At 35.0% G+C, this 27,122-nt stretch overlaps 2 protein-coding genes across 3 annotated transcripts in view; both read left to right on the forward strand.

Annotated features, from left to right (window-relative positions):
- The window catches only part of LOC138705064 (endoribonuclease CG2145-like), a 517,688-nt gene that overhangs the window by 93,515 nt on the left and 397,051 nt on the right, over positions 1 to 27,122 (forward strand). The window lies entirely within an intron of this gene.
- The window catches only part of LOC138705066 (uncharacterized), a 252,282-nt gene that overhangs the window by 61,994 nt on the left and 163,166 nt on the right, over positions 1 to 27,122 (forward strand). Inside the window, exon 1 of one of the 2 annotated variants that reach the window (XM_069833660.1) lies at positions 9,468 to 9,698. The exons of the other annotated variant lie outside the window; for it this stretch is intronic. Coding sequence (XP_069689761.1) covers positions 9,642 to 9,698 — 57 coding nt within the window. The 5' untranslated portion in view covers positions 9,468 to 9,641. Of the gene's footprint in view, positions 1 to 9,467; positions 9,699 to 27,122 lie in introns of those variants that run through there. 2 annotated transcript variants of the gene reach the window in all.

The following is a 27,122-nucleotide window of genomic DNA, read 5'->3' on the forward strand; positions in this document are numbered from 1 at the left end:
TGAGGTAAGATTCTATGCAGTATAATTATGTTTTCTGAACCTATGTGATACTGTATATTATTAATTTTATTTTGCATGTAGGATATGAGATTTGCATTGCGACGTGGTGTGATGTGATAATGCGGTAAGATAGCATATAGTGTGACATGGTGCTATGAGAAAAGATTTGATGTGACGTGATAAGGTATACGTCGTCTGATGTGATGTAGGAGATGTGAAATGTGATATAATATTATGTGAAATTATGACAATATATTATGTGATGTTGTCATGTAATGTGATGTGATATTATGTGTGATGTGCTGAAATGCAATTAATTACGTGTGTGAAATGTTACATTACGTGGTGTGACGTGATGTCATGTGGTATAATGTTATGTGATGTGATGTTTTATGACATACGATAAATATGGACAATTAATTACCCTATATGATGAAAGTACCAGAAATTGATTTATTCTACTACGAGTAAGTATCAAGTTCAACATTCAAAATCCCATACGGGTGAATCCATGTGAAATCGACGGAAAATTATGAAAATTTACCTAACAACTCTTAATTTTCATTGCATTTTTTATATAAATAGAGTAGGACACAGTCGATTTAATTAGAATTTTAATTAGGGTAAACTGTATAGTAATTTACCACTTAAGCTAATTAATAATAAAACAATGAAATAGCGGAAAACAGTGATCATTTATTGAGAGAATTTTAAAGGCATTGGGTCAAGTGAAGATTCAGAAACAAATCAAAATCAATAAACAAAGGAAAAAATAAAATTTTAATGCAAAGGTAAATTAAATAAATACAAGAAGTCCACTTTTACAGTTATTGACCTTCTACTGCACAGTTATTGACCACACACTTATTAGTGATTGACCGTCTACTGCATAGATATTGAATACTCACTTATTAGTGATTGAACAACACATTTTCACATTTTTCACTTTTTTCTTGTCTGTTTCGTTTCTCTAGTTCTGATCTTTCTCATTAAGAACTCTTCGCCACCGGCGTAGCTCTGTCGGCTAAGACGCTTGCCTGCCGATCCGGAGTTGCGTTCGGGCTCGGGTTCAATTTCCGCTTGGGCTGATTACCTGGTTAGGTTTTTTCCGGGGTTTTACCCAACCGTAAGGCAAATGTCAGATAATCTATGGCCAATCCTCGGCCTCATCTCGCCAAATATCATCTCGCGATCATCAATCCCATCGACGCTAAATAAACTCGTAGTTGATACAGTATCGTTAAATAGCCAAGTTAAAAAAAATAAAATAAAAATAAAGAACTCTTCTCGCTGCCTTTCCTTTCATCTCTTATTCGCTTCCTTCCTTCTCTTGCCTCTTCTTCCATGTTTCTCTTTTGTGCCTTATCAGAAGCAAGTGTGTGTCATTCCTCTGATGTTATTACAAATGGCTTCACCCAGCACTGGGCGAGGACGAAATGACACTTTTCCTTCAACGGGATATTTGTTTCTGAACGCTTAGGCATTATAATATAATATCAGGCCTGTAAAAATCCCCATCATTTAACCGAATATGTTTTAGAATTGGAGAAAATTGGTCGTTATTCTAACAAATAATTTATAAGCGACCAATCACTGTAGTTTGCGGACATTCACTTTATAGTGAATTTTTATGTCATACAAAAACTTTTACAAAATAATATTCTGTAGACGGAAACCTTATACCTTTTCTCACACTATGAGTGTAAAAACGAGCACCAGAATTATGTATTCTTTGCAGAATAAATAAATTATTGTGTGCAATTATTCTTAGCAATTACTCTAGTTACTTACACTTGTTTACGCTCAGTTGGATTTCCAATCGATTTCAGTCCTCTCAGACAACAGACACTAACTCAGTGCAATGTACAGCGACAACTAACTACAAATAAGGGTTGTTACTAGAGGTGTATGCAGCAAAAAGTGATATCACGATCGTGGTTTATTCACAATATACTTGAAAAAAGGAAGCGGTCAATCACCATATACTGGTCAATAACTACCTAGTTTACCCTATTTCCTCACAGATCAAATGAAAACTGAAAATATGGCAATATTGAAAACTTTTAGAACTAATTTATGCAACGTTCTAATTTTTTAAAGTCATACAAGCATGGAAATAAAATATTTCATACCAGGAAATTAAGTTTCTTGCCCGCCATCAACAAGAATATGCAAGTCGGCCAGTACGAATGACCTCTGCAGCTCAAGCCTCGGCTTGTTACAGAGTGACGTTGGCGAGGTGATTGTGCGTGGTCCGTGGATCAGATGTCGGTGATGACTTTTCTGATTAGTAGGGACGACTGTTATTGATTATTTGTAACTTTACTGAAGCATTTGTGCTTTTTAATTTACACAAATTTGTGTCTTATTTTAAACTACATGCGTTTGGTTGAGTCTTGACTTTCAATTCGCATAACTCGGAAATCAGTAAATATTTTGAGCAGCGATAACTTTTAAAAGTCATTTCCATTCTTTCTGAACATACTCGTATCTCTCGCTTTGACCCCCATCTAACATGGAAAACAAACTTTTGCCGCTTACAAACTTCTGAAGGTGTAAATGTATATTTTGAACTTATCACTTCGAAGTTAGTATTTTTTTCCCTCGCTTTAAAAGTAAATATTTTGATTTCGAATTTGTTTATGCTTTACTTACACAGTGACCTATCAATCCAAAAAATTACCGCGCGATTGATTGACTATCATAGGTGCTATGACTTGCCTTTGAATACGCCATGATTAGATCCTAGGACCTTTCGTTTAGTGCATCACTATCATAATATCCAGTACACTACGAGTTCGTTGATGAACAAACTGTTAAAACTTATATTTACGCATTATTATCATTAAATACTTCCAGATGACATTATTATATAATAGAACTGAATTCATTAATTTGCTATTAAACTTATTACACGAATTAATTAACTTATATTGTACGAGGAACTAATAAGATAAATATCCGAATGATGGCATTACTACACTTATCCACTATCAATTGTCTTACTAAGCTTATACGCATACACTACACTACTTCCTATAGCAGGTACCGCAAAATTTTATTTTGTTTCGTGAAACAATTCCTGAACTCTGACGTAAGTTCCACGTGAAAACACCCCACTCCGCGCTGAACCCTTTCTTCTAGCGTTTTCTGTACTGTCAGCAGTGACTCATTGTTACCCAGTACTATCTGAATAGTGTTTTGGCGTTCATAACATGTTTCTGAACAGCTGGACAAACTAAACTGTAGACTTGAACGACGTGATCAGAACGTAGTTGACATGTATGACGCGGTGAAATCTTTCTTTATGATGCTAAATGTTTGGAAAGTGCAATTGGAAGAAAATGAATTTCATCATTTTTCTTGTCTGAAGTCACTTACAAATGTATCTGATTCAAAAATAGATAAAGATAAATACTGCGACATTCTGGAAACATTACTTTCAGAATTTAGAGATAGAATGTTTTGTAATTTGAAACAAATTGAAAATGATTTCTCTTTATTTGCAAATCCTTTTAATACCCATTCTGAAGGTACAACCAGACTTAAAATTTGAGGTTGCTGATCTCCAAATTACACCTTTGTGAAAAGCAAGCATAAGGATTGTGTTGGTTTAGATGTATTTAAAAATATTGACTCCGTCAAATATGCATGTCTTAGATCATTTGCTGCCACAGTCGCAGCTATGTTCTGTTCTACTTTGTGAACATTTTTTTTTTCAAAATTAAAAATATTAAAATAAAAAAGGGGAGAAAGCATCTGGTCACCCTACCCCATTATCTCCTGACTCGTAGCCCCATAAGTGGTGCCTTCTGTATCACTTGTGAGGTTCAGACCTGTCTTCGGACAGTTGACTAAACAACAACAACAACAAAATAAAAAAGGACACGCCTAATAGATGTCAACCTTCGTGCACAGTTGGCAGTGACCACTTATGAGGCAATCCATAGTTTTAAGATCTCATCGAATAAAAATATTGTAATCAAAATATAAAAGAATACAGATAAATCCTAAAAAGGTATTCATTCCATCTTTCTCATGTTATTTCTTTATTATGAACACAGGTCCACAACTGTGGAGTAACGGTTAGCGTCTAGCCGCGAAACCAGGTGACTCGAGTTCGATTCCCAGTCGGGGCAAGTTACACGGTTGAGGTTTTTTCCGAGGTTTTCTCTCAACCCAATATGAGCAAATGCTGTGTTACTTTCGGTGCTGGACCCCGGACTCATTTCACCGGCATTATCAGCTTCATCTCATTCAGACGCTAAAGAACCTAAGATGTTGATAAAGCATCGTAAAACAACCTAATAAAATAAATAAGATTATGAACACAGAAGGTAGTGACGATCACAAAATAGCCTCTGCGACCGATGCTCCCCACTCCCTGTCTTCACTCTGTGTGTAGCTATTGTAGCCGGTAGTATTTATATTGCGTCAGGAATTTGTGACGTTTTGGATGCCTGCCCTATAGTATTAATCTTATTGTAGTAAGTTAAATTGCCACACATTCATTAAAACAGTTTCTCGTACTTCGAATGTAATGTGCGGACATAAAGTTCGTGACGTCATATAGGCCTATTACGTCATCCAACTTCTTCATCGGCAAACCAACAACTCTTCCTTGGATACTACCTTCTATCTCTTTCACTCAATATTAGAATAAAATTATGATGTCACATTAAATCCCTTAAATAAATATTTCTGTCTTTATAAACATGATTCCATGGATATAAATAAAGGGCAGTCAAATCACAGTAAACAAGAAAAAAGTGTTTCACTCGTATTATTTGTTAGACCTACATTTTTCTGTTTTCTTGATTTAGCGACAATAAATTTGTACAGAAGTATCTAGTGTGGGTACTTTTTGAAAAGCTCTTATTGAGCAGTACTCGACAATGTAAAACTGCATTGGGTATTCCATGTAAAATAATAGAGTTGGGGTTACTTCCGGTTATACCGGAAGTAGAAAAACTCAGTAATACTATTATTGAGTTCTTAGTATACTGCTGTCGACTATCCCCACACACCGAGTTTCATGTCACTGAACCACATTCTTCAAAAGTTATTCAGGTGGTACGAGATTTTTTACTAACCCAGTACAAATAATATACTCTTGATTCATTAATTTACATCTACTGTGTTGTGAGTTGTTGTAAAAACAACTTTCACGTGTAAACCTTTACTGGCGTGCAAGTTTAGACACTGCATGCAATGTTTCAAAAAGTTAGTGGCATTCTAACTTTTCAATGCGCCAGTGGCGACGCATGAGCAAGCACGTGTAAACATGAAGTTTCTCATCGGCACGCCAGTATTGTAGAGTACATAGTCAGCTGATATCTTCGCATCAAGTTTTATAAATTTGATTTATAAGAATAAGTAAGTGCAATTCTGAAATAATCACAAAGTTTCTTTACGTATATGAAAAACACGAATGTTTGTCGTATCGGAACTGTAATCTTTATAAAAAATAGAGATGCCAGAATAGACGCTTACGAAAACATGGCAAGGACAATGAAAATTGATGGATTTGGAATTGCCGAGGAACAATAAAGTTCATACGAGATACGCACACTCTGGAGGTAAGGAAAGTAACAAGAAGCATGAAATCTGTTTCTGCCCCATACAATGCCACACTCCACATAGGGCACTTCACTAGTGTCTTCCCTGAGGTCAGCAGAAGATACTCAATTTTCTGTCAAAAGCTTCCTTTGCCTTTTGACTTCTTGGCAGCAGCTCATATTACTATTCATAGTACATTCCAAGTATTTTAAGCTGCCCGCTTGTTCTACTTAGCGCAGTGTAGATGATATCTGAACTTCTGGCTAGAACTTCGATATTGTAACTTACACTTTGGAACAGGATGCAAATAATAATGATGATGATAATAATAATAATGATAATAATAATAATAATAATAATAATAATAATAAATTTATTTATTCTGGTGGTGTTAAAGTCCTTCCACGCCACCAGATATATGTATACATATAGCGTAAAACAAAAATTTTATAATGAAGCAAAATAATTTCCAGGTGCTAAATATACCAATGTAATTTCCGATTTCAATTTTCGAAGTAAAGCATCTCTTTTTTTCCCTTTATTGTGCTAAAACAGCATGTTCCATTGCATACAATATTTGCAATACTACATGCTATGTTTATGTTACATATTTTATAGTTCATAGTTGATATTCATATAGCAGTACATTATTGCAATATACAGAGTCGGTTAAAATAGATATTACAATCCCAAATTAAAATAAATAAAAATTATCTACTCTACACAATATATGATCAACTAGCCAATTATAAGTCTTATGCTTAAGTACATTACAAATCCACAATTAATTAATACATTACAAATACACATTACACATCCACAATTAAATTATCTATGTACTATATAGAATCAATCCGCTCGCCAGTTACAAAGCTTATGCCTAAATGCATTATCAGAAAAATTTTGTACAAGTGTTGCAATATTACATACTATGTTTATATTATTAATCGAATTTGATATATGTAGAATAGTTCATAGTTATCTAGCAATACACTATTATAATAGATAGAGTCAAATTTGAATTATACTTTACAAATCCAAAATTTAACATATGTATTACAAATCCACAATTTAAATTGTACCTTACAAATTCACAATTTAAAATATTATACATTAGAAATCCACAAATTAAATTGTACATTACAAATCCACAAATTAAAAATATGTATTACAAATCCACAATTTAAATTGTACCTTACAATTTCACAATTTAAAATATTATACATTACAAATCCACAATTTAAATTGTACCCTACAAATTCATAATTTAAAATATTATACATTACAAAGCCAACATTTAAAAATATGCATTACAAATCCACAATTTAAATTGTACCTTACAAATTCAAAATTTCAAATATTATACATTACAAATCCAAAATTTTAAAATATGCATTACAAATCCACAATTTAAATTGTACCTTACAAATTCACAATTTAAGATATTATACATTACTAATCCACAATTTAAATTGCACCTTACACTTTTACAATTAAAATATTATACATTACAAATCCACAAATTTAAATAAAATTTTCTACTCTATACAATGGATTATGAGCTAGCTTATGCTTAAATACATTACAAGACAACGTTGTACAAGTGTTTTAATATATTTATATGCTATTTTTACATTACATACATGTTCACAGTCATTTAACAATACACTATTGCAATAGACGGAGTCATATTTGAATTGTACATCACAGATCCACAATTTAAAATCTTATAATTGTATGCTTATTTGGGTTCATGTTTACAATGTGTTGTACGTATTTGTGTTCATGTTTATAATGTGTTAAAGTCTATTGATTGTATGAATGTTTTGAATTGTTTGTAGTGTTTCAAAATGAGTTGATCATGAGCAACTGGCCACTTTCCATGATTCATTACTATTTGATGTCTAAAGATGCCCCGCTGCTGCTGAAGTTTTCTACACGTGTATATTAGATGATCCTCTACACGTGTATATTAGATGGGCCTCTTGAAGACAGGAGCATGTGGCATTATTTATTATCCTAAATCTTTGGAGATAGGATTTTAGTATACCGTGTCCAGTTACCATAGCTGCAATTGAAGGCGTCATTATTATCCTATTCTGTCTTAATCTCTGTCGAACCGATGGGAAGAAGGTCCTGCAGACAGCCCCTTTGGTCGCACTAGTCATTCTTCCTGCCATTTTGCTAATTCTTCTTCTTCGATCTTTCCAATAATAGCAGTTTTGGTTTTTTTAGTGTAAGTTATATTAATTCTCTATATTCTTCTGCTGCTGCTTTCTTGGCTAGCTTGTCTGCCATCTCGTTCCCAGGAATTGCCACATGGGCTTTAATCCATCCAAAATGAATTTGCCAAAGCATCTCTTATTTCGGTAATAAACTTTTGAATATAATGATACTACTAGATGTTGTAGCGGTCCCGCGCCGTGGCGTAATTGGTCTAAGGCATCCTGCTTAGGACTCGCGCTAGTTCGGGTCCTCGTGGGGGAAGAAATATTCTCATGAAATTTCGGCCAGTGTATGGGACCGGTACCCATCTAGCATCGTGATACACTTTGGGAGTTACGATAGGTAGCGAAATCCGGTTGCGAAAGCCAGCTATAAGAGCTGGAGGATTGTCGTGCTAACCATATGATACCGCCATTCTGGTTGGATGATCGTCCACCTCCGCTTCGGCATGTGAACGTGAGGCCAGCTGCCGGCTGGTAGTCTGGGTCTTTCAAGAGCTATGGCGCTACGGATTATTATTATTATTATTATTATTATTATTATTATTATTATTATTATTATTATTATTATTATTATTACACGTTGTAGTAGATTATCAGAATTGTCTCGTGTCATCTGAAACATTAGTAGGTATCTGTTGTTGAAAGTTCTTTTAGAATTCTCACAGAGGTATCTAAATTCTCCCTCCGAATAATCCACTTTTTCACCCATAATAGTCCACATCTGTGGAGTAACGGTCAGCGCGTCTGGCTGAGAAACCAGGTGGCCCGGGTTCGAATCCCGGTCGGGACAAGTTACCTGGTTGAGGTTTTTTCCGGGGTTTTCCCTCAACCCAATACGAGCAAATGCTGAGTAACTTTCGGTGCTGGACCCTGGACTCATTTCACCGGCATTATCACCTTCATTTCATTCAGACGCTAAATAACCTAGATGTTGATACAGCGTCGTAAAATAACCCAATAAAAAAAATTCACCCATAATATGCAATCGTCTTTTATGTCTTTTCTTTATTCCAAGTTAGAAATCATCTCCTCATCCAACAAAGTTACGACTATTAGGCAAGCGCTATGAACAAGTTCAACTTCACTTGACATGTTATGTCTTCGTACAACATTCAGGTAGCAGCATCATTTTTGAAAATGGCACTGGCGAGGCAAAATAAAGAAACCCGTGTAAACATTTACTGGCGCAAAAGTACGACTGGCGTGTTAACTGGCGCCAGTATATCCATGCACGTGTAAACCCACCATAAGGCAAATGCCAAGTAATGTGTTGGCGAATCCTCAGCTTCATCTTACTATATTTCGCCAAAAAATTGTAATCTTGTAAAATTTTGACTTGTTTCACATCTTAAAGCTTCATTGCTAATGTAAGATCTATGAAATATAATAAATGAAATTAAAAAGAAAATACCGCTCGTCCACTTTATCGGTATTTCGGCAGTGCTCAAGACGTGTTCAATGAAAACATCAATGAATACAACATGATGTCCTGCTCTGAAGTGAAAAGTAAACTGTGCTATTGGATTGAGACAAGTGTGACACCTAGGGTGTATAAATTGAAACAGTTGGTCTTAATGCAGCTTGTCCGCTTATATTAATAGTCTACAGTAAATCAAAGCTAGACACACTTCGCTTACTGCGAGTTTTGTTGCGATAATAGAGTTGTCAGTGCTATTACGTAATCAGTGTGGTATGACAAACCTTGTGTAACTCTCATTCCTTTCATAGCGCTGAAACGTGGTCTCGCGTTTCCATGTTTATCAGTCTGAGAAACAGTGTTCGAGGTTAAAGGTTATGTTCGTAGTTACTGCTTCAGTCGACAAAAGTGACACAGCCTGAGGAACGACAAGCAACATGTCTTCGCATCAGGATCCGTCGACCAGCTCGGATGCTGTCATCCTCCAGAACCAAGTAAGAAGTCCTTATACTTTACATTACAACGTGTGTCGGTCGCATTCATTCTCACGTCGACAGTACTCATACCACTTTGCAAGACACTTTAATGTGCGAAAATTTTACCTTTAGGAGTTCGATAGGGTGAATTGCTCAATTAGGAATTTAATTATTAACGTTTGACATAAAAATAAGGAGTGTAATACTATGGACATATGGGATTATTTAACAACACTGTATCAGCGGCTTCGTTAGTTAGTTAGTTAGTTAGTTAGTTAGTTAGTTAGTTAGTTGCTGATAACAATGTGGCAGTTTGAGCATTCGGCATGGGATTACATGATTTAGGCTTACACTTGGAAAACCCATAGAAAGAAGCCAAATGAGGTAATCAGTCTAAGCCAGTGGTTCCCGAACTTTTTGAAGGCGAGACTTTCTTTTGGGACACCCTCCCCCCCCCCACCACGGTACTGGTACTAAATCCCATTCGAAAAATATAAATTCTTCTAAAATCTAATTTTACTCAAAGTCAGTGGTTACCACCCAAAGTATGACGTATGTTAACATCATAACAGCCAGGGATAAAATTAACAGGTTTACAAAGAAATTTGATTTCTGGTCAATTACTACGTTTTCATGGAGTATTCAGATCGATCTAAAGACACTTACCTTATTGAAATCTTCATGAAAACGGGGATTCAATTCGATCTGAGTCTCAAGGTCGATACACCTAAAAAGTGGGATCGGATAGTATTCAGTTCGAATTGGGTTCCATGAAAACGGGTATCGTATTCAATTCGATCTCAATACGCTAAGCGCTTGATCGATCGTCATTTGTTTGAAGTGTCAGCTGTTTTACCGACAGCGAGGGAAATATATATGTTGAAAAAGAGTGTTGTAATACATAATACTTCGTGTTTTCCTAAAAGTCAATATTACCATTATTCACTAACAGCTAGAATATTAAGTTTTCACACGTCACATTTGGAAAACGCAACATTGTTTATAGCTAGTGTCTACAGTGACCAACACGCTAATATGTCGATGACATGTTAACCAACATAACTACTTTCGAAACTTCAGCTTCCGTACTCAGATCGTTTTCAATACGTATCGAAAATTGCATGAAAACGGGGATCGTATTCAGTACGGATCGTATTCAGATCGAATTGAATACTCTATGAAAACGTAGTAAATATCATTTGACAAAAATATCTTTGATTTATTCCATTCATTTGATTACTAAACAGCTCATGGGAAATATAATAGACAAATACTTTATTTCTGCGGGCATGCAACTAAGTTTCCACAGATTTATCCAAAAACTTTTTGAGCACATTCCGGAAGAAACTCAAAGATGATGAACCCGTTTTAGGCAGTTGCGTTCAACTGGTGGAATTCCAGAAACTATGAAGGAAAATCTCATTTAAATATGAACCTAGAAATGGAATGCTTAAATTGTACTTTTTTTCTCAGATCATAGACCAATTACGGTTAAAAAAAAATGCAAGAATACCTCAAGCTTCCAAAAATACGTATTCTTAAATTTATGAATGTTTGCAACCTCGTATTTATGCAAAATACGTTTTTCGTCTATGATCACCATCAAAACAAAAGTAAGAAATTTCCTTAACTTTAAAATGATATCACTGTGTATGTATGGAACAGTGAATCCAGATTTGAGAAGTTACTTTCTGAAAGCAGGCTCATTAATCGCATTATTTTTTACTTTAAAATTACTGAAACATTTTTTATTCTTATGTGCAATGTTGTTTATGTTTGTTTCTAAATATAAAATACATATTAATAAGAAAATTTTTACTTTTTTTTTTTTTTTTTTTTTTTTTTTTTTTTTTTTTTTTGCAAATCATCTCGCGACTCCCTCAATCCCTTACACGATCCCCCTGGGATCGTGACCCCCACTTTGGGAACCGCTGGTCTAGGCATAATTGGAACCCACGGCTGCAAGTGGGATAGACGTGCTGATTTTGTGGACAAAACTGAAAAATAAATGAATAAATAAATAGATAAATAAATAGATAAATAAATAAATAAATAAATAAAATAAGCTTTTATTATTTAGGGAAATGTTTGTTCCACACTGAATGTATGATAGTTAAAACATCTTCTTATTCTTCTTCCTATAACTTATTAAGCCTGGTGCCCTGTTACTGTCGCACTCCATCGTTTTAGCGGACCACCCTAAGATCTTGTTCCTAAAGGGCGGTAATTTAGTGCTTGGCGTGGTATCCTTGTTCTAGGTATTCTGAGTATATGAGATTTACATCTCTGTCTATAATTTTGAATTTTCTCTAAAATTGGATCAATATTTAATTTTTTGAAAATATCCTAATTGAATCAGTCATTTAAGAAAGGGCTCAATGGCATGTTTTTAAGAAAATAGTTTCTTCACATATATTTGGTGCATAATGTGTAGATGCATGATTCTGCATTAAAGGAGCTCATTTCCACTCAATAACATTGGTTCTATAACTGTCTCAACTCCTGGAATTGAGGCCTTTATAAAGTGAATTTGCCTTGACACTAAGGGTGCTATTCATAGACATTTCGCTAACTCGCGCTACGAGCGTGCTAAACTAGCCCCGGCTATTGACTGATTACTTGTACAGGATTCATATAATATCATATTGCTAACACTGGTTTATGAATTCGAAAAACGTTAGTTCGATGATCAACTACCGGAAGCCCACGCTAAGAATGTCTATGAATACTGCCCCTAGTGACTAACATAATAATAATAATCTGGTAACAGTTGGTTACCAGTTACCAGTTCCAGCTGTTTCAAATAAACATGGCGTCTCTTAGAGGGAATGCATTTATTTGTAATGAGAAGAAAAGAAAGAAAGGTATATGTAATAAGCAAAACTATAAAAGTGGAATATGTAGAAATCATTGAAAATGCTTCAAAAGAAGGGAGATTTATTGTAAAATTGGTATCAACTGATATTAAAGAAAGTAAATGGTGGCAGAAATACTACAAGAGAACTTGCTTGTCAGTAGAAACACCCCCTGATCAGAAAGTGAAACTGCAACCAACAATGTTCAATGAATACAAGTATGACTCAAAGAACCCAGGGAAAGTATGTGTTTCAGCATTCAACGGAGGTTTGATAAGACACACTTTTGATTTGAAGATATCTGCTACAGATATTGTGAAACTTCCGGATCAATGTGCCTACAGTAAAAAAATTCCCATTACCGTTAAGACGATTGAGGATTTGTCTAAATTAATATGCTACATACCAGATGAACACTTATGGTTTTACTGAGACATCGTAGCTTGGCCTACTAGCAGTGAAAGTGATGATGATGCATAAAGGACATTACATTTATTGTTCATTTTTTTCTGTTCTTCTTAACAATATATTATGATTTTGACACAATATGTTAATGTTTGTGTTTCTGTGATTATGAATATCAGAATGATTTCAGCGAAATGAAAATATTAGTCAAAATAGAATTGATTTTTCATAATTTTATTCTCGAAATAGGAATTTTCTTTTGAAAGGGCTTAATTCCACAACTTTGAATCAGTATAACAACTTATCGGAACAAACTTTGGTTGTGTTTCATACATGTTAATGCTAAAACCACTGATTTTATTATAGGAGAGGTGTGTAACTTTGTATCAAATATTGCCATGTTTATATATAATCAGTTTTTTCTTTCTCCTGAAAAATTGGAATTTGTGCCATTGAGCCCTTTCTTAAATGACTGCTTTCAATTTTCTTCTTGTCTAATCTAGTATAGCAAACAGGTCTTCTTAAAAACTTCATTTAATTGGCAGTGATTTGGTTTTAATCACATTTACGTATGGTCCAAGCTTCACTTCCATACTTGAGAACAGGTCTCGCCAATGTAAAGCATCTTATACGCGTAAATTAATGCACATTGGTTTTAGCGTTTTCCTGTAATCCTTCTCGTAAGTTGACGCTTCTGATCAAGCCTAGTCAGAAAATCTGTGATCTCTAAAACTGTTAATTTTTTTATCGTACTGTGTGCTTTATGTTCAGGTGATAATATATCAAATACTAGATCATAACTTTCACAAAGATATGCTGTTACGTTTTCATTCATTATGTCAGCCATATCTTTATATATATTACAGCTGTTAAGGTTACAAAGCATTCAAGATTTCCTTGCCTACCTGCTTTCAAAGAAATGGTCCCAAAAACGTCCGCAAAATTTAGAGCAAACCCATGCAGCATTCAGTCTTTGTTCTACTGTTCGAGTGTCTGTACTTCATAATTTCTATGCAAAATATCTTCCACGGGTGTCAAAAGTGTTTTACTAAGTATCAAAATAAAAACACAAATAAATAATTGATCAGTTTGCGAAAAGAGAAATCGCGGCTCCTCTCGCATCAGAATACGAGATTGGTATTACAAAGGTGCGCGATTTAATTAAAAACAAGAATGAAGTGCATAAAATCTGTAAATCTACAACAAGAAACCTCTACTATTCCTATCTTTCCACAAAGAATCAACGCAAGAAATTTACTTGGCCCTTATAAAATCATTGTTGACATCCGGTAAACTTCTGATTCACTATCTAGCATGTTAAACAAAAGACCACGGTGGAAATTATAAAACTGTGTTCTGGACTTAATTTACGAAAATATTTTATGATACGGAATATCCTATTTTTTTTATTAACCGTCCAGTCCACCCTCTTGATACTAGAGGTTCTATTGTATATCAAATATTGGATCATACCTTTCACAAAGGTATGCTGTTACGTTTCCATTCACTATGTCAGCCATATCTTGTTATATATTACAGCTGTTAAGGTTATGAATCATTCAAGATTTCCTTGAGTTTATGTTTCAAGTTTCAACAGACTTAAAGTAAAAATTCTGCGATATACTGACTCATCCTGGAATGTATACTGACGCATCACTGATCGTGATCGAATGCATTTGTCTTACACACTCCTGCATACTTAGAGTTATTTACATTCTTTCAGAGTGTCTCGTGAGGGGGAAAGTGTTATTTGATACATATCCGCCTCCATGGTCTCGAGGTAGCGTGCTGGACTCTTGATCAAGGTGGCTCGGTTTCGATTCTCGGTAGTGAAGTCAGGGGGATATTAAATCGGACCTCTTCAAGGGGACTGGTTGTCTATCCATTGTTCAAATATGTCTGATGTGTCACAGTGGCCGCCGAGTACACTGAAAAAGTAAACGGGGCAGTCCTGCAGTGTGTGCGTGTGCTCAGTAGAGTTGTGGGCTAGGTACAGTAAGCTTCACGCTGCTGTGCCCAAATTAATACAAAAACATTGCTACGTAGCACGACGAAATCGTGCTGCTCTGTATCAAATATTCAACTTTAGTGATGAAGACAATCTTCCAGATGATTATGTACAGTTACTTACTTACTTTCTTACTTACATACTTATGGCTTTCAACGAACCCGGAGGTTCATTGCCGCCCTCACATAAGTCCGCCATTGATCCCTATCCTGTGCAAGATTAATCCAGTCTCTATCATCATATCCCACCTCCCTCACATCCATTTCAATATTATTCTCCCAACTACGTCTCGGCCTCCCAAACAGTCGTCTTCTCTCCCGCCTCCCAACTAACACTCCATATGCATTTCTGGATTCGCCCATACGTCCTAATGCCCTCCCATCTCAAACGTCTCGATTTAATGTTCCTAATTAGATTAGTTGAAGAATAAAATGCGTACAATTCTCAGTTGTGTGACTTTCTCCATTCTCCTGTAACTCCATCCTTCATAGTCCCAAATATTTCCCTAAGAATCTTATTCTCAGACACCCTTAATGTCTGTTCCTCTCTCAAAGTGAGACTTCAAGTTTCACAACCGGTAATATAACTGTTTTATCAATTCTAACTTTCGGATTTTTTGACAGCAGACTAGATAACAAAAGCTTCCCAGTCGAGTAATAACACGCATTTCCCATATTTATTCTGAATTTAAATTCCTCACGAGTGTCATTTATATTTTTTACTATTGCTCCAAGATATTTGAATGTTTCCACTTCTTAAAAAGGATAAACTTGCAATTTTTATATTTCTACTTCGTAAAATATTCAAGTCATGAGACATAATCATATACTTTGTCTTTTCGGGATTTACTTCCAAACCTGTCTCTTTACTTGCTTCAAGTAAAATTCCCGTGTTTTCCCTAATCGTTTGTGGATTTTCTCCTAACATAGGCTATTCACGTCATCCGCATAGACAAGAAGCGTATGTAACCCATTCAATTCCAGACCCTCTCTGTTATCCTGAACTTTCGTAATAACATATTCTAGAGCAGAGTTAAAAAGTAAAAGTGATAGTGCATCACCTTGCTTTAGCCCGTAGTGAATTGGAAAAGCATCCGATAGGAACTGGCCTATACGGACTCTACTGCACTTTTCACTGAGACCGATTTTAATTAATCGAACTAGTTTCTTGGGTATGCCAAATTCTATAAGAATATTATATAAAATTTCCCTCTTAACAGAGTCATATGCCTTTTTTGAAATCTATGGATAACTGATGTACTGTACCCTTCATACTCCATTTTTTTCTCCAATATCTGTCGAATACAAAAAATCTGATCAATAGGCAATCTATTACGCAACAAATCACACTGATGATCTCCAATAATTTCATCTACATATGAAGTTAATCTTCTCAAAAGATTATTGGAGAAAATTTTGTACAACGTCAGCAAAAGTGATATTCCTCGAAAGTTACTACAGTTAGTCTTGCCCCCCCCCGCTTTTTAAATATAGGTACAATTATGGACTCCTTCCATTGTTCTAGTACAATTTCCTTTTCCCAAATAACAAGTACAAGCTTATAAATTTCGCTAAATAATGCGCTTCCACCCTCTTATATTAATTCTGCTGGAATTTGATCATTTGATCGATACCAGGAGACTTGTACTTTTTCAGATTTTCTATCGAATTTCGACTTTTCAAAGTGTGGATTCGGGTATAAATGGGTCAGCAGTTTGTATTTGAGTTTCGCCCGATCATTTGTATTTGGCTTATGTGCATTTAATAGTTGTCCAAAATAGTTTTTCCTTCTGTTCGGGAATGAATGAGAGTCTGCAAGGAAGTCACCATTCCCATCCTTGATCACGTTTACCCTTGCCTGATATCCGTTCTTAAATTCCTTTATGCCCTTATATAAATCTCGAATGTCTTTGTCCTTACTATTTGTTTCTACCTCATTCAGTTTTTCCTTCAAGTAAGCTCTCTTTTTATTCGTAAGTGTAAGACTTGCTTCCCGTCTTTCATTGAAATAATTATCTCTATTCTCCTCAACTGGATCCTGTAAGAATTTCAATTTTGCCTGTTTCCTTCTTTGTACTACCATGGAACAATCTTCATCAAACCACGGTTTCTTTTTCTTAGTTTCATAATAACCTATGCTCTGCTCAGCTGCAATTTTGATACTATCTATAATATTTTCCCACATGCTATTAACAACTCTTTCTCATCTTCGTCGGAACTTCCTAAAGCGGTATACCTTTTGGAAATTTTGACCTGATAAGGTTGCTTAGTTTCCTCGTCCTTTTATTTCAGAACATTGAGTCTAGTAATATTAACTTGTTGCTCTACTCGCTTGGCTACTGATAGTCTTTCTCTTAATTCTCCAATTACCAAATAATGATCAGAATTACAGTCTGCCCCGCGTGAAGGTTCGAATGTCTACTGTACTAGTATATCTTCGTTTATCTTCAATATGTGATCTGTTTGATTGTGTGTCAATCCATCTGGAGAAATCCAAGTATATTTATGTACCCTGTATCTTTATGGAAGAATGTTATACTTTTGACAATTTAGTTTTTTGATGTGGCAAAGTTGACTAACCTAACTCCATTGTCATTACTGGTTACTTGTAGGCTCTCTTTTCCAATAGTTGGTTTAAAAATATCCTCTCGTGCTACTTCAATGTTGAAATCTGCCAATAAAATATTCATGTGATATATAGATAAACGATCAAAAGTGTGTTCCAATTTCTCAAAGAAGCTATCCTTTATATGGTCGTCTTTCTCTTCTGTAGGTGCGTGAACATTTATAACTATGATATCGCACCATCTACCACTAAGTACTAAATACGGTAATCTTTCGGTGATAAATTCGACTTCTTTTACTGCTGATTGTGTTATTTTGTGAATAAAGAACCCTGTTCCTAATTGGTAATTATTGTTTCCTTTTCCACAATACAACAAATAATCTCCTATTTGTGATATACCATTCCCATCTAACGTAATCGCTTGTAACATTAGTTTCAAAAGTACTAGCTAGATATACATAGAATAGACTTTGTGGAAGTACAGATGATTATGTATACAATTTGAAGTTAAATTTGAAACTTTTTATCATTGCAAGATGGTAACAAATCTGTAGGATGTTACAACATTTTTGTCTAGAAACTCTTGCTGGCTTTCGAAGGATTTAAATGGAAATCTTCTGCTTCTTCAGAGTGTTCAAGACATGGCTCAGGTCGCCCTGCTCTTTCTTTCGAAGGGAAATCAGAAAGATCGACGCGTAGAGTAGCATTACAGTTATCCTCTGTTTATCAACAACAGGACTACTTTATGGTTAAAGCTGCAAGCGTGGGTGCCAATTCAATAGCAAAATTAGATATTGTTGTAATGTTACAGGAAATGAATTAAAACTCACTATGCCAACTAAAATTTAAAAACTACTGTTTGATTCCAATAATCCGTCATCTGTACTTTGAAGTGATTATCAGATTATATGTGAAAATCAGAACGCCAATATTTCCGTCTTTATCAAAGCATTAAGGAAGCAAAACTTGCATGCAGATCTTTAGGCCTACAAATAAGTTATAAACGAGCTGAAATTCCCTTAAGTCTCTTGCTGAAACACACTGCTAAAAGATTAATTTCTTTAAGGAAGGAGTAATTCTACGAAATATGTTAACAAATGATAGCGAATTTTGCAATTTGAAACAAATCTGTAGCCATGGATTTGGTAGAAGATTAGACCAAGCACTATTTAAAGAGAAATTTGAGTCTATGTTGCTTATAAAAACATTGCGAAAGAGTAGTTCATCATTGAATATTAATTGGAACAACCAAGTCCCCCAGTAAGATTCTGTCGCCCTTTGTAATTACAACATAACAAAGAAAAGGAAGAGCATGCTCTGCAAGAGAATGCTAATAACGACTAACAAATCGACAAGACAAAAATGTTTAAATAACTATAAGCAATGGAAATACAGCGTGTGTAAAATTCGTTTGATAATTTGGTATTCCCAAGAAAATAGTTCGATTAATTAAAATGGTGTCTCAGTGAAACGTACAGCAGGGTCCGTATAGGCCAGATTCTGTTGGATGCTTTTCCAATTCACTGTGGGCTAAAGCAAGGAAATGTACTATCACCTTTACTTTTTAACTTTGCTCTAGAGTATGCCATTAGGAAAGCCCAGGATAACAGAGAGGGTTTGGAATTGAACGGGTTACATCAGCTGCTTGTCTATGCGGATGACGTGAATAGCCTAGAAATTGCAAGAAGATTTTTACTCTCATTTAGCTTGGAAAGACAATTCTGTGAATGAAACCGTGAAATTCTTACAGGATCCAGTTGAGGAGAATAGAGATAATTATTTCAATGAAAGACGGGAAGCAAGTCTTACACTTACGAATAAAAAGAGAGCTACTTGAAGGAAAAACTAAATGAGGCAGAAACAAATAGTAAGGACAAAGACATTCGAGATTTATATAAGGGCATAAAGGAATTTAAGAGTGTTTGGGAATAAGGTTCTTGGGAAATTATTTGGGGCTGATAGGGATGAAGTTATAGGAGAATGGAGAAAGTTACACAACGCAGATATGCACGCATTTTATTCTTCATCTGACATAATTAGGAACATTAAATCCAGACGTTTGAGATGGGCAGGGCATGTAGCACGTATGGGTGAATCAGAAATGCATATGGAGAGTTAGTTGGGAGGCCGGAGGGAGAAAAACCTTTTGAGAGGCTGAGACGTGGATAGAATGATAATATAAAAATGGATTTGAGGGAGGTGGGATATGATGGTAGAGCCTGGATTAATCTAGCTCAGGATAGGGACCGATGGCGGGTTTATATGAGGGCTGCAATAAACCTCGGAGTTCCTTAATGGCCGTAAGTATAACATGACCTTACTTAATGGGAAAATATTAAACATCCTAACATAAAATCTAATCAAACATGCCGGATTTGTAAAGCAAAACTTTGTAATTTGAACATAGAAAAACTTTATATTCATCTGTATTTGTGCCTGAACATGAAAAACTACAACATGGAATCAGCATCCTTTATCTTTGGTTTCGAATGTTTAAATATATTATACTTAGTAGGCTATATCGAATTGAAATAAAAACTTGCTAAATTATTAGAGGTAATTTGAGAAATTTATTAGCTTAGTTGTTGACAAATCTAAGCGAAAGGGGATAAGAGTGACAGAGATTTTCATGGGAGAAATATTCACGTTTTTAATTTTGGCTACAAATAAGGGCGTTCTATTCCACTGTGGGCCGCGAGCAACCTATGTGCACGAGTACCTACTACTCGTCGTTCCTATACCACGACAGATGGTGGCTCTCATACGATCATTTTATCCATAATCAAATTTCCTTTGTTTTCAAATTATTGATTTCGAAATGTTCGCGTTGGAACATTATGTATTAACGCAGCAATAATTCATATGCCTTATGTTTCTGCTCCATGCTAATGTATTAGTATTATTATTATTATTATTATTATTATTATTATTATTATTATTATTATTGATTAAATAAGCAACTAATTACCGCGATTCATAGCAATGGCACAAAGTAGTTTACAAACTTTTCATTGATGCCTATTCTTCTCATCGTTCTTTATCCATTTAATTTCCTAAATGCTAGGTCCATGAAATGATAAGTGGTAAGAGTAAAACGTGTTAAAATGATATCGTCGGTCTACAGGTGAAACACACTAAGTCGAGAATCATAGTTTTGAGATAAAGGCGATCGAATAATTCGTTGATATGTAAACTGTATTTGCCGCTATATTTACCAACATTTCAACCAATTTTCTTTGCAGGTATCACCATGCATCTATATTGGTTATAATTTGCAGAAAAAATTACTAATTGTTAATTATTTTATGTTATTCATATTAAATTAATGAGAGATGTTGATGACTCAATGTCTTTCTCCTGACAGTGGAACTTACTCAGTGTGTTTCACCTGACTATTTTAGGCAGTGGACATCTAATTTCAAAAGATGCTGTTGACTCTCCTGTTTAATGAAAATAGAAATGCCTAATGTTTTAGTGTTGGCTGGTTAGTTGGTTATTTAACGACGCTGTATCAACTACGAGGTTATTTAGTGTCGATGAGATTGGTGATAGATAGTATTTGGCGAGATGAGACCGAGGATTCACCGTAGATTACTTGGCATTCACCATATGACTGGGGAAAATCTTGGACGTTTTAGTGTTACTTTTTCCACAGTTACTGACATTTTATTCCAATATACAGTTCACGATATGTTCAGAATTAACAAAATTACCTAATACATTGACATAATTGAAACTGTTTTGATTCGAAAACTATTATAGAATCGGTAATTTATTGAGAGAGTGAAAAAGCTTCTCTTTCCAGACCCATTGGAAATAGAAAAGATTTAAGCAAATTACATTTAATTTAAATTACTTCTTTTGGAAACCAAATAACATATTTTATACTATTATTGATGATACAGAAAAATGAAGAAGAGAAAGATTCAAATAAAGAAAACACACCAAATAGAATGGAATAATACCATTGATTCATGATTAATTTTTTTTTTCACATATTGCAGGTCGAAATAAAAGTAGGCCTATAGTTATATTTTCAATTACAGCATATTCCAATGTCTTTCTAGTGACATATTTCTTGGCTACAAGTCAAGAATAGGAGATTTAAATGATGTATCCTTAGTGGCGCTTTCTTTATCAGGAGATTTTTCAATCACACAATTGTCTTTCCAAGCTAAATGAGAGTAAAAATCTTCTTGCAATTTCTAGGCTTTTCATAAATCCTACGTGTTATGCACTGGTCTTTTTTAGGCTTGAAGAAAGACAAATTGAAGTAATTGCAAAATATTAATCGAGAAGTGACGAGACTAACTGGTGCAACATTTTTACTCAAGTACTCTTCTGTGTAAGCTAACTGGTGCAACATTTTTACTCAAGCATTCTTCTTTGTAAGGAAAATGTATTTCTTAGGCATTCAGATTTAAACCCAAACATTTACGTTGGGGCGATTTTCTGGTGTTGTGACTTGAGACAGCAAGGAAACTGTTTGTGTGAATGTACATGAGCGTCAATGTTTTGATCGCTAGTTTTATTTTTGGGGCTATTTTTCCCTTGTCTGTCACTGTTACTAGAATTCCCACTGTTACCTATCCCCAAAAAGTGTGATAGTAATAATTATTGATACTATGTTTGAAGTGCACAGTCTTGCAAATTAATTATTGGCACATTATGATATTCTCTCCAATCATTCGGAAATAATATTGCTTGGAATTTGCACGTTGATTTGTTCCATCATTGCGGAGTCTACACTCTTTAGGTATATCAATGACTACGTTATTTAAATTTAAATCATTTTGTCTGTCACAATTTAGCTCCCAGATTGTTTGAAATTTTCATTTCGTTGTTCTGAAATTTTACCAAAGCAGCCGTAAATTAATTTTGTCCAGTCAACAATTTTAAGAACTTTTGATGAATGCGGTTTACCACCTGCAGATGTATAATGTTATATTTTGTCCTTAACCATCATCAGAGGCATGTTCCTCACCTTCTGTTTCTACCACCACCTCTTAGTCACCTAAATACTCTTTCGGTGGTGTTTCTAGTGAATCTTTGATGGATTTCTAACTTATTCATACGAAACAATAAAATAATAATAATAATAATAATAATAATAATAATAATAATAATAATAATAATAATAATAATAATAAATTCAACTTGAAGCAACATTGCCATCTTCTTCCTCTTTAAACCACTGCTAATCGAGTTATTAACTATACAAAACAATATAATAACAATAATAATAATAATAATAATAATAATAATAATAATAATAATAATAATAATTCAACTTGAAGCAACATTAGCATCTTCTTGCCTCTTTAAGCCACTGCTAATCGAGTTATTAACCACACAAAACAACAACAACATAATAATAATAATAATAATAATAATAATAATAATAATAATAATAATTCACCTTGAAGCAACATTGTCATCTTCTTGCCTCTTTAAACCACTGTAAATCGAGTTATTATCCAATAAACAGCAAAATAATATGCACACGCATGTTTTTAATACAATCACAAATGAAAATGGACATAAATAATAAGATATTTGGTGTAAATTTCCACTTTCGCAACCAAAATCTTTTCAGGGTACCGGTAACCAATAATAGTTATGTGAAAAACATTAAGTCAAATGTTAAATGTAAAGTTTGATTTCAACTGCATAAAACAAGACGGAAATTGACATGTGAAACCCACTAACGGACTTAGTGTGTTGCACGTGTTTATTTTCGTTCATTTCGCACTTAGTGGAAATTGAAATTATTAATTACACTAGTCTGCGATGAAATTCCTGCCTCCAAAGTTTTAATGTTTTTAGGATATTTTTAGCATGCTGAAATCAAATTCAAAGCCAAAAAGTTCCTATCACGTAGCATTTTTTTGTTATTTTAATTTTCTTATAATATATTACGACAATTTATAGCGTAATTATTTAGACTGTAATACTTTAACATATGTAGGTTTAGTATGTTAGGATATGAAAACCAAATGTATTCAACATATTTTTAAGGTGTTTATATTGAAAACCAAGGACACTGGATGTTTCTTAGCAGATAGGGGGTGCAAGCACATAAGGAAGTTAGGGCGAAATAACGTGCAGCCTTGTCATTATTTTTATCTGTGAAAGATAGAAATGTCAGCCACTCCTTGGTGAGAGACTGAACTCAACTCGTCTAGTTTCTGTCACATTTCATTAGTCTGCGTTTCATCTGGAAACGAAACGAAATCAGTTTGAAGCTTTATTGTGGAGTAGAATGTTGAAAGTTTTTAGCTCAGCAAGAAAGTATTTACCACGTTGCATCGGGGATGTCTAAATAATCCAGACCACTTTTGTTATATAACTTATGTAGGATATACACATTGCCTAAGCAGAGATGTAATGTTACACATTTTGTGAAAAAGTCATACCATGCCTATTTTGGAATCAAACTTGGAGACCAAAGTAAAGCTTGGGCACCACACAAAGTATGTAGAGTATGCACTGAAGAGCTTCGTCATTTGATCAATTGGAGAAGACCGTTGCTATCTTTTGGAGTACCTATGGTTTGGAGAGAGCATTCGAACCATAGTAATGACTACTACTTCTGTTCGTGTGATTCTAAATATAAAAATCAAATCGTGTATTCAGTTGTCAGCCATTTTACCTGTGCCTAATGTACCAATCCCTGTGCGACCAGAAAATCCTACACAAACATCATTCTATTGGTACTGACAACGTGAAATAGGTTTTAAATACTTTTTCTCCGAAGATGATAATCTTGTATATTGCAGTAATGTGAAAGAATTTATGCTAAAACTTGGATTTCCAAACTATGACCTAAGTGAATGGAGACTGTTCATTGATGCTTTCAAGCGAAGTTTAAAGGATTTCCTCCTTCATAAGAGAAACATTTTTGCTTCAATGCCCGTTGCCTATTCAGTGATCCTCAAAAAATCTTACACAAATTTGCAACTGCTGTTATTACGACTGGACTATAGGAACACAACTGGCAAGTTTGTGATTATTTCAAAGTTCTTACTATGTTGCTGGATCAACAATCTGGTTTTACCAAATTTCCATGCATTCTTTGCCTGTGGGATAGTAGGGCACGAGTTGATCACTGGACTATGAAAGACTGGCCACCTCGACAAAATTTGGAAGTCGGTTGTAAGAATGTTGTGCGCCAAAGCCTTGTGAGTTCTTCTAAAATTGTGCTGCCATCTCTCCACAACAAGCTTGGCTTAATGAAACAGCTTGTAAAAGCTTTAAATAAGGAAGGAGGCTGTTTAAGTATATATGTGAGAAATTTCCACTACTATCTGAAGCAAACTGAATGAAGATATATATTTAATGGTCCTGGCATAAGAAAACATGTCTGGTGCAGCATTTAGAAACAGTATGGATGAAAAGGAGAAATTAGCATGGATGTTGTTTTGTGAAGTTGTTTTAAAATTTCTTGGCAACAAGGATCCTAATTACCGAAACATTGTGGCTAACATGCTTGAAGCATACAAGGAATTTGGTTTTGTAACATGAGTATCAAAATTTTCTGTTTTCTCAGCTAGATTATTTTGCCGAAAATCTAGGATTTTTCAGCTAAGAGTAAAATGAACGATTTCACAAGGATCTGCAGGAGATCGAAAGAAGGTACCAGGGACGCGGGAGCACCAGTATGCTTCGTGATTATTGTTGGATGTTAAAGCGTGAAATACCTGAAGAGAAACATAAAAGAAAGAGGATCAGGAGGACTTTCTCAACTAAGAAGCAAGGGGTGTAATTTTCTGTGTGATACATTATGCTAATTTATACATCCAATAGTGAAGTAAACAAGACAAAACAAAGCAAAAATACTCTAGTGACATGTATGACCAACCATACACATAATTTCAGCAAGTTGTGTCTTTTAAATATTGTTTTTGAATTTGAAATAAAAAAGTGAAATGAAAAAGTTTGTGATGAAATTCACGTATTTATAAAATACATTTAAAGTGATTTGCAAGCAAACCTGACGTGATAGAAGCAAACGGATTGAAAATTCGGATTCAGCATATAGACATTATATAAAATCACATTACTTAGTTTAGGCAACAAACACAAAGTTGAAATTCGCAGGCTAGTGTTATCTTATAAAGAATTATAGATACGACATAATGGACTTCACCTGACGAAAGATGACGAAATTTTACATAAGGAACATTGAAAACCTTAAATTACTAAATACTGACTTAGTGTGTTTCACCTGTAGGCCGACGATATGCTAATGCTTACCTGTTTTGTTTCTCGCATAGGTACGATAAAATTTACTTCGGATGATATAGCTGTGGACGAGAAACCTGGCATGTTTTTTGAAGGTCGAGGATGAATTACCATACTGCATTTAAAATAATGGTATTAATATAGCATAGCCTTATATATTGACCACGCCTATTTACGTGTTACGTTTAATCGTATTTTACATACAATTCCACACATTAAGTCTTCAACTTTAAGGACGGAATAAATGATAACAATTATACGTGGTACAGTCATTAAGTTCTGACACTGACGCCTGAAGGGTAGGCACCTGCAAGAATCTGGATGTCTCAGAAGATGCCGCGTGATACGGATCGACATCCTCCCTCCATATAGTCGCCGTTGGCCGCTATGCACGTCTGCCAACGTTGGTGTAGCTGCTGGAAGCACCGCTGAAAAATGTTGGCAGGAAGATGCCGTACGGCTTCTCTTGTGGCAGTCATGACCTTTCGGCCGCATAAAAATTACGCCCTCGTAGGATTGATTACATGAGGGGAAAGAGAAAAAAAATCGCATGGTGCGAGATCAGGTGAGTACGGAGGGTGTGGAAAAACAGCGACCTGTTGCCTTGCAAGTTCCTCTTGGACAAGGATGGAGCGATGTGCAGGGGCGTTGTTGTGTAGCAACAGTCAATTCTTCCTATGCCAAAGCTCAGGACGCTTACGACGAATTGAATTGCTTAAACGGCCAAGAATCTCTTTGTAGAGGATCTTGTCTACAGTTGCACCTTGTGGGATGAATTCTATGTGAACAATTTCATTTGAATTAAAAAAAAAACTGTTAAAGCATCACCTTGCCTTTTGACCTGTCTTGTTGCGGATTTTTCTGTCTTGGAAATAATGGCGTTTTCCAGGTGACGGATTGTCGCTTCAGTTGCGGATCGTAAAGGAAACACCATGTTTCGTCTCCAGTTACGATCGGTTAGAGCAGTTTCGCCTAATTTCTGACAGAACGTGACGTTTGCCCGTTGCTCAAACTGCAACATACTCGAGTTCCGACGCGCGAATTCAAATCACCGTCACAACAAAGACCGTAGTTCTGCTTACAGTGCATGCACTCAACTGTCTCTTGTTGGGTCGAGAGACTAACTGACAAGGTATCATACCATGGCGCCACCTATGCGCTATAGTGCACCACAACGCGACTATGCGCTCAGTATTAGAACTTAATGACTGTACCACGTATAAACAGAAGGATCAATAAGCTTTAATCGTCAGTTCTAATCCAGAATTCTAACATTAATGCATCTTTCAGCAGTTTCTAAGAATTTGTCTCGTGTATTAATAATCTTAGTCTCTTTTGTAATCGAAAAGACTACGTCGTTAGTTT

This window comes from Periplaneta americana, chromosome 8, assembly GCF_040183065.1.
Source record: "Periplaneta americana isolate PAMFEO1 chromosome 8, P.americana_PAMFEO1_priV1, whole genome shotgun sequence".
Taxonomy (NCBI): domain Eukaryota; kingdom Metazoa; phylum Arthropoda; class Insecta; order Blattodea; family Blattidae; genus Periplaneta; species Periplaneta americana.